This window comes from Arachis ipaensis, chromosome B02 (assembly GCF_000816755.2).
Source record: "Arachis ipaensis cultivar K30076 chromosome B02, Araip1.1, whole genome shotgun sequence".
In the NCBI taxonomy this organism is placed as follows: Eukaryota; Viridiplantae; Streptophyta; class Magnoliopsida; order Fabales; family Fabaceae; genus Arachis; species Arachis ipaensis.
The window spans coordinates 85,605,598-85,614,741 of NC_029786.2; the positions used below are offsets into that span (position 1 = coordinate 85,605,598).

The window sequence follows — 9,144 nt, forward strand, 5'->3', positions numbered from 1 at the left end:
CCACAAACAAATTGGACAGTCCGATTTGATTAATATCAATTAAAGAAATACATTCATATAAAAAAAACACTCAAACTTCAATAATAAAGTACTACACATATTTAATCCATATAAAAAAATAACCTATTTTATTGTCTTTTTTTATCAATAGTGTGAGTATATTGGTACAAATCTATCAGATTTTAGAAGATATATTGAAGTTTATTTTTTTTCATGGAAATATCTTCATATTAGAAAAAGATTTAGTTTTAAGTAAAGAAAAAAAAAAACAGATTTTTTAACATATTACATTATTTCTTGTGTTGATTTAAAAATTATACAAACTCAAATCTATCTATATTTTTACTGTTTAAAATTTTTTTAAATCAAACTTTGAACTTACTTTTAGTTTATAGTTTAGCATAAAATATATTTAATCCTTTCCTCAACATTTAGATCTAATTTATTTTTCTTTTATCTGGAAGTGCCGTATGATTTTTTTATGAAAGAAATATTTTTTCTGTAAAAAAAAAAATTGTAAAATATCATAGAAAGAGAAAAAGAGGAAGGAAAGAAGAAAACAATAGTGATAGAATTTGACAATAGCAATAAAAGAGAATAGATTCATTATTATTTGTTCTTCATATTCAAATTTACATTCTTCATTTTAGATCTGATTTTTTTATGAATAGATGTAATGAGTAGATATATGTTAATATGTTATTGAAGTAATAATTTTAAAAATCTACTATTGTACTTTGATTTTTTTTTTAAAAAAAAAATATCAATGATAGTCAATACAGTAGCAATTAGCAATTTATGCAAAAGACATTTAGGATATAAATCTAGAATAAGTGCCTATTTTGGTTCATAATCATTGTTCTTAAAAAATAAGCATCCCTATATCATTCAATATATCAGATTGGGCTTCAACTATTATAAGTATTGATAAATTAAATCCTAAAATCAATTAACAAACAGTGATGGCTGATGTTTCAATTAACTATTTTTTTTTTTGGTTTACAAAAATAAAAACAAAACAAAACAAAAGATAAAAAAAAGTGAAATAGAGCAAACCTCTTAAATAAGATCTCTCCACCTATATGATCTCAACATCGTTTAAAGAGTCCCTTTCTTTCAAACGAAGATGAAATAGCAGGCGTGATCAATCCTAAATTTGCAACATGTTACTAAAAATGTGGTTACTTGCATCAATGAACAAGAGAGTCACCACTCGCATGGTAGGGTGTGTGTTTACTTATCAGGTATGAAGTAGATTAGAAACCTTCTTTGCTTCTCAGATCACTGCAAAAATTTTTCAATTAAAGAATAAATTAGTAAATACAAAAAAGGACTACCTAATCAATGATTATCTCCTCAAAATCAAGAAAGTTATAGACTCATTGATATGTGTTGGAGCTGCAATCAGTAAATCAGATCATGTAGAAGCTATCCTGAATGGTTTGCCAGAAGAATATACTTCTTTCATCACTACAATTACTGCTACATCCAATCCTGTTTCAGTACATGAACTTGAGGCTTTGCTTATGGCACATGAAGAGCTTCTTGAAAAGTACAAGAAACCAGAGAGCTTTGTACAAGCTCATGTGGCACATATATATGCAGTCTTCTCATCACTTCGCTCGAGATGGTAGAAGCTTCTGTAGAGGTCGACGATCAAACAAATTTGGTAGATGAGGTAGAATAGTATACCATCAATTTCAAGGTTATGGAAGATCTTCTTCAAGACCTCCTCCACAATATCAAGTGTGCAATAAAGTCGATCACATTGCCATAGCATGCTGGTACAGATATGAAACTATTTTGGAAGTGTAAATCAAGACTCAGAATGTTTAAGCTCAATCAGAATTGGTAGAAGTGAAGTGGTGGAAATTTATAAAGAATTCAAGGTTTTTAAGAGTTCATGCATTTGTAACATACATAATTTGTTACTAACGTGGAAGAAAATTAACTCCTAAAATTACAAAATAGAAAATTAAAGGACTAAATATAGATGAGAAGAGTATTTAGGATCTAAATTACATGCCCTAATGGCTGAGTTTGCTCCCCTTTATAAAAAAAAAATTTACATGACAAATTTCAATTATACCCTTTGCTAAAGTCATTGCTTAAATCAGATACATCAATTTGTTGCTCATTTTATAGATGCAAATTTTTCTCTAATTCAATAAAAAATGAGAGAGATATTCATCATTTACTATAGCATGCAGAAACATTAAAATTGCACTATTTTATTGCTAGGCTGTTTACTCTATCTAGATGAACAAATTAATTCCAAACCTATAAGATAAAGTTGTAGATCATTCAATTCCCTTTGATTTAGATATATTTGAAAAATTTGAGTAGAAAAATTAGTTAGATATGATCCTTTTTTCCGGTTATTTAGAATTTCAACAAGAGCTTGACATGTTTGAATTCACAATTTCTTATTCTTAATTGGATCATTTCACATATTATATGCACAAATGAAGCTTTGATGTGAAGAGACAATATTTCTAGTTTCACTTGTGAGCCAAACACTAGGCGTCACCCAAATCCATAACATTAAACGTTTGATCTGTCTTCTAAGATAATTTTAGCCTTTTAAACATCATCTTTTGTCATAGTTTATAGGGCTGCACATGGATCGGATAATATCCGCATATCCGCGGTAATTATCCGCATCCGATCCGAATTTTGCGGATATTATCCGATCTACAGAGCCATCAGATCGGATCGGATCTGATCCGCACTATGGTCGGATCAGATTGCGGATTCGGCAGTGATATCCGTGAATCCGATTCGCAAATTCGCATATCCGCACACACATATAAATAGCATAGTTTAAGAAAGTAAACTCTATTGTGATATGAATTTTAGTGTGTTATTTTATGAATTTTATGATATTTTGTTTTTAATTTTTTATTTGTACTTTAACTTAGAATAATTAAACTTAAATCTTGTGTTATTATTTTATTTTTGTTATTCAAGAGAACTATTATTGATAATATTTTATGAGTAAATAGGCTTAAACAGATAAAAAATAAATTTTCTGGATATTTTTTTGTAAAAACAGCCAAATTGAATCTTAAAATAGTTTTTTTTTTAATTATGCGGATATACCCGATATCCGATCGATCCGATCCGCAAGTATGCGGATCGGATCGGATCGGATCTAGCCTAAAAAAATGCGGATATCGTATCTGATCCGATCCGATGAGTGCAGTGCGGATCGGATAGAATTTTAGGCTATATCCGATCCGATCCGATCCGTGTGCAGCCCTGATAGTTTATTTCATCAATAATTATAGATTTGTCTCTTAGTTTTTCTAGAATATAAAATATGTAGAATTTAAAAATTTACACAGAAAAATACATTCAAAATACAATTATGAATTTAGATACAGCCATGCAAGTTTTTCACTTAGGATAAAAAATAATGCATTAATAAAATATAATGCAAATTTATATAATTTAGAAACTAATGAAACTAATTTGATATTTTACAATATTAAGAATTCTAAAAAATATTCATGCAATATGTATACATTTATGCACAAATTAAATACTAAAATTCTAAATATTTAGAATAAAATATATGAATATTTTCACTCTTATTAAAGATATCTTCAGGATAAATTGAAATGAAACAAGACTTATTTTTGTAACAATTTCTGTTGGCCAAGCTTTGATTTATATTCTACGGTGTTAGATAGGACTTCTGCCAAAGATAACATTGTAACTTTGTTAGCAAATTATTGGCAAGGAATTTTTTTTTTTTTGTGTTTTAAATATATATTATTTTTTTTGAATTAGAGAAAGCTCGACACATTAAAGTGGAGCAAACAAACAAACATAGAATATAAACGCTACAGACAAAGCAACCAACACTTTCAACTCATCTAACAACTCCTGAAAACATCGGAGCCATACCACTCTTTGTAGCTCAACACCGTCTTTGTTTGAATGGATTCAATACTTTCCCGTGCATTCTTGAAAATTTTGGCATTACGTTCCAACCATATGTTCCAGATTACTGCAAAGAACGCCACCATCCACTGCTTCTGTCCTTGGCTTCTGCCGATCATGCCGATCCAACTCCCAAATAGATCTCTCATGGTTCCAGGGATAACCTAAACACTACTAAAGGATCGCAACCAGTAGCACCATACCTGCCATGTTACCTCACACCGAAGAAATAGATGCTCAACATTTTCTATCCCCTTGTGGCATAGGACGCAAATAGTATCACTATGAATATCAACTCCTAATCTATTCAATCGCTCCTTAGTATTAATGCGGCCTACTAGCACAAACCATCCAAATAGTTCAATTCTTGGGGTACCAAACCTTTCCATATTGCACTGGTGAAGTTATAGCTCGTGATCTCCTCTGACAACGTCTCCGTTTGGATTATCTGCATAAAGGACTTCGTAGAAAAGACACCTGTGTTATCAAGTTTCCAGACCACAGTATCTTCATTTTCAGGTGACATCCTCACTGGCCTTAATCGCTCATGCAGTTGATGTACCAGTTCTAGCTCCCATTGGAACAGCTCCCTCCTCCATTGGAAGTTTCATATCCACTCTAACCCATCCCAAAAACCACAATCCCCAATCACAAAATTTTGTTGGCTTGACACAGAGAAGAGTCTTGGGAAATTTACTCTTAGCGGACCACCCTGAACCCAATTAGCTTCCCAAAACCGGGTTTTCCTACCATTATCGACTTCCATTGCCAAACCATTCACTATTTTATCCCGCACCCTTTGCTCTTTGATATTTAGCTGGCATATGTCCTTCCAAGGCCCTCCTTTGACCGGTAACGACTGCTTTGCTAGCATTAAATTAGGGGACAATTTGTTGCAGGAACAGACAATCTTTTTCCACAACGGGAATTCTTCCTTTGAAAACCTCCACCACCATTTAAAAAATAGTGCTGTGTTCCTAAGCGCCACATCCCCCACCCCCAAGCCTCCAGCCTTTTTCGGAGCCTGTACCAACTCCCATTTGACCAACGGGATTCCATAGGTACCGTCCTCCTTACACCACATAAAGTGCCTTTGTAAAGCAATCAGCTTGGACGCCACCGCCCGTGGCATCTTATACAAGCTAAGGTAATAAATGGGCAAGCTATTTAGGACTGATTTGATAAGAACAAGCTTACCTGCTTTATTCAACACCTTCGCTTTCCATAAGCTGAGCTTCTGTTCCACCTTATCAATGATAGGTTTCCACGTCTTTACCAACTGTGGATTCGCCCCCAAGGAGATCCCAAGGTATCGCACAGGCAACTCTTTCTTTTGACACCCCAGTAAGTCACATGCACGCTCTATCCACTCTTGCTCACAGTTCACTGGGATCAGATTCGACTTCTCAAAATTAATGCTCAGCCCAGACATCAACTCAAAACACCTCAACAGCCGCTTATAGTTCACAATTGTTTCCGTCTCTGGTGGGCAAAATAAGATTGTGTCATCTGCAAATTGTAGGTGCGACAACTCCATATGGTCCCCCCTACTAGTAATGGCACAATGCGCCCATTCCTAACGGCTTCCCCCAGCATCCGATGCAACACATCCACGACGAGTCATGCAAAATCCTCATGAAATCATGTAAAGTGCACAATGTATGCTTGAATCAAGATGTAAGTGAATATCTACCCAAACTAGTTTATTTCCTAAGGAAATGCATGAAACTACCCTAAAAACAGTAAAGAAAAGGTCAGTGAAACTGGCCAAAATGCCCTGGCATCACAACACAAAACTTAAAGCTTGCTTGTCCCTAAGCAAGTACTAGAACAAGAGAATGATGAATAAAATGACAAGATGAATGAATCCTCTGTAGTGAGGGTTACTCTTGATAGTGGACTTTCAGCTGATAATCCCGAGTTAGTTAACCCAAGTTACCAAGTGATAAGGCACCCCTAAGAGCTTATTCATCCAAGTAGATCCCTCACACAGGAACACCACAGACACATGTCTCAAGATTAAAACCATTGGTGCCTAGCCTTATTGCTTACTCTTTTTCTTTTATTCCTCAACTTTGATTGTTCTTTCCCTTTTTCTTATTAGGATCTTCTTATTTAGCTAGTCTCATGGGGTGTGTTTCAAGCATAGTATTCATGACAGACAGTTGTCCTCCCACCTTATGGTTGAACCAACTTAGCTAACTTATGACTATACCATAAACTCATGAACTTACTCCATAGTATGAACTCCTCTCTGGACTTTAAAAACACACATTCTCTTTTCATTTGATTTAAAGGGACAAACATACAAGTAAGCAAAGTAAGGATGCAGTGACATAGAGACCAGCAAACATAGACCTTTTCAACAAAAACTTAAAAGACAGAATTTTAAAAAAATTTAAACTAACATGGAAGCAAGTTCTATTTCATACAAGATCTTCCTTATTTAGAGCATAGAGAAAGATGGACCAAAGAAGGAACTCCACCACCTTTTACTCTTGTGGTTGCCCATGCTCTCCTTCTTGCTTGTCCTCCTGGTGTTTTTCTTGATTGCTTGTGCTCCCACTTCCCTTTTTAAAACAAGTGTATAGTCCATCCTTTTGTGGTGTCCGAACCTTCTTCCTTTAATTGTCCAATCTATCTCCTTCAATGCTCCTTTCCTTTTCCCTATAAAAATAAAATAAGAAAAATCAATATCATGAAAAGTTTTTAAACTTTTCGGCTAGAATGATGAAGAGAAGAAAAGATTTTGTTTATTCATGAACTCCAACTAACGAACTAACTGTGTATCCTTATATGCACATTGGTGGCACCATGGGGTGACACCAAACTTAGTTTGGAGTACTGTGATGAAAAATTCTGTTCAAAGCTCCAAGACTAGCATGCTCTCTGTTGCATTCATGCTTTCTTGGCACGCTTTGAACACCAAACTTGTTCTTCACTATATACTGCAATATAAGGACTTCACCAAGTTTGGGTTGGAATTCATGAATATTGACTTATTCACTAGTAAAAGCGAATAAAACATGGGTTGTCTCCCATGAAGCGCTTCTTTAGCGTCACTAGCTTGACGTTTCTCCTTCATCAGGGAGGTTGATAATGCTTCAAGTCCTCCCCTCTTGCTTTGGACTTATATCCATTGGTTGTATCAATGATCTCTACATGTTCCAAGGAGAGAACTCTGTTGATAGTGAAGACCTTAGGTAACTGAGATGGTACAGTGGGGAGATTAGGGGGATATCTGGGAAGTAAGCTGAGATCACTTTATCTCCTGGAGAGAAGCCTTCCGTAGGGATCTTCTTGTTCCTCCACCCCCTTGGTACCTTCTTCTTTGTCCCTTTTGATGCTGCCTTGCTCTTGGCGACTTCTTCTTCTAAGGGAATTTTGTTGTTGTCTTCACATGCCTCTGGTGGTTTAGGTTCCTCCAGTTTCTCCTTGAGCTGTGACAATTGTTGTTTGCCTTGTTCATCATTCAGTGGGGTTCTCAGATTTGTTGGTTGTGCTTCAGTGCTTGTTTCCTCTGTCAGCATCTCATTATGATCATTGCTTGGTTCTTTGTTTTCTTGGTCAGCTTCTTGTGAGAGTTTGAAGACATTAAAGCTGAGTCGTTCATCATGGATCCTCAATATTAGCTCCCCTCGCTCCACTTCTATGAGTGCTCTGGCTGTAGCTAGGAATGGTCTTCCCAATATGATTGGGTGAGTGTGACTCTCTTCCATGTCCAAGATGACAAAGTCTGTGGGAAGAAAGTATTTCCCCACCTTTAACAACACGTTTTCCACCACCCCTCTTGCTTGTTTTTGAGTTTTGTCAGCCAGCCTGATGACTACATCTGTGGGTAATATCTCATTGATCTGCAGCCTCTTCACCAGGGACAAGGGCATTAAGTTGATGCTTGCTCCCAAATCGCAGAGTGCCCTATTAAACATTGTTTTTCCTATCGCACAGGGGATATGAAAACTCCCTGGGTCTTTTCTTTTTGCAGGCAACTCTGGTTGAATGAGGGCGCCGCACTTCTTGTTCATCACTATAGTTTGGCCTCCCTTGAGTGAGCTTTTTCTGGGAAGAAGTTCCTTCATATACTTGATATATGCAGGCATTTGTTGGATGGCCTTGATGAATGGTATGTTTACATGCAGAGACGCAAACAAATCTAGAAACCTTGAGTATATTCTCTTCTCCACAGCACCATTGAGCAGTTGGGGAAAGGGTGCATAGAGTCTCAACAGCTCTTGTTGTGAGATCTCTGGTTCTTGATGATCTTTTTCTTTCTTCTCTACTGAGGTATCTTCAGGTTGTTCTGACAGCTTGCTTGGCTTGTCCTCAGTCTCCTTATCACTTATAGTGACCATCTTGCAGTCTTCCCATCTTACTTTCTTTGTTTCACCTCTCGGATTCTTCTCTGTGTCACTTGGGAATCCATCTGTGGGTTTGGGAATTTGCTCAGAGAGATACCCCACTTGAGATTCCAACCTCTTGATTGTGTCTCCCTGGTTCTTGAAACTGGCTCGCACTTCCTCCTTGAACACCTTGTTGTCTTGAATCTCCTTGCTTATGCCTTCAAGTAGATTCTCAATCCTTGAGATTCTTTCATCAAATGATGATAGGTCAGGCTGAGGAGGGTTATTCTGGCCTTGATATGAATGTGGAGAGGTGTTGTTATGGGGTGTTGATATGGTCTGGATGTGAAGTGTTGGGTGGCTGCATTGTTTGGATTTGGGCGTCTTTGATCAAGGCTTTGGTCTTGTTGATTTCTCCACCCAAAGTTTGGGTGATTCCTCCATCCAGGGTTGTAGGTCTTGGAGTATAGATCATGGTTTTGCCTAGGTGAATTCCCAATGTAGTTGGCTTGCTCCTGACTACCTTCTGCTTCTTCATTCACTCCTTCTTGGTTTGTTGATGAAGTGGAGATTGCTGCTACTTGGTTCCTCTCCATCTTCTTGGTGAGGTCAGCCAGCTGCTGGGTAATGAGCTTGTTCTGAGCCAACAGAGGATCTACATTGTTTAGCTCCATCACTCCTCTAGTGTTCCCTCTTTCGAAAGCATAGAAATAGTCATTCTCTGCTACAGTTTCAATGACATCTATGGCCTCCTCAATGGTCTTCTTCTTGTTCAAAGATCCTCCGGATGAATGGTCTACGGCCTTCTTTGACTCATAAGAGAGCCCTTCATAGAAAATGTGCAGCTGCACCCATT

General features: G+C 36.6%; 1 protein-coding gene across 1 annotated transcript in view; it reads right to left on the reverse strand.

Annotated features, from left to right (window-relative positions):
- The window catches only part of LOC107627528, a 7,765-nt gene continuing 3,176 nt past the window's right edge, over positions 4,556–9,144 (reverse strand). Inside the window, exon 2 of the mRNA XM_016330359.1 lies at positions 4,556–5,430. Within this exon, the coding sequence (XP_016185845.1) occupies positions 4,556–5,430 (875 nt within the window). The remainder of the gene's footprint in view (positions 5,431–9,144) is intronic.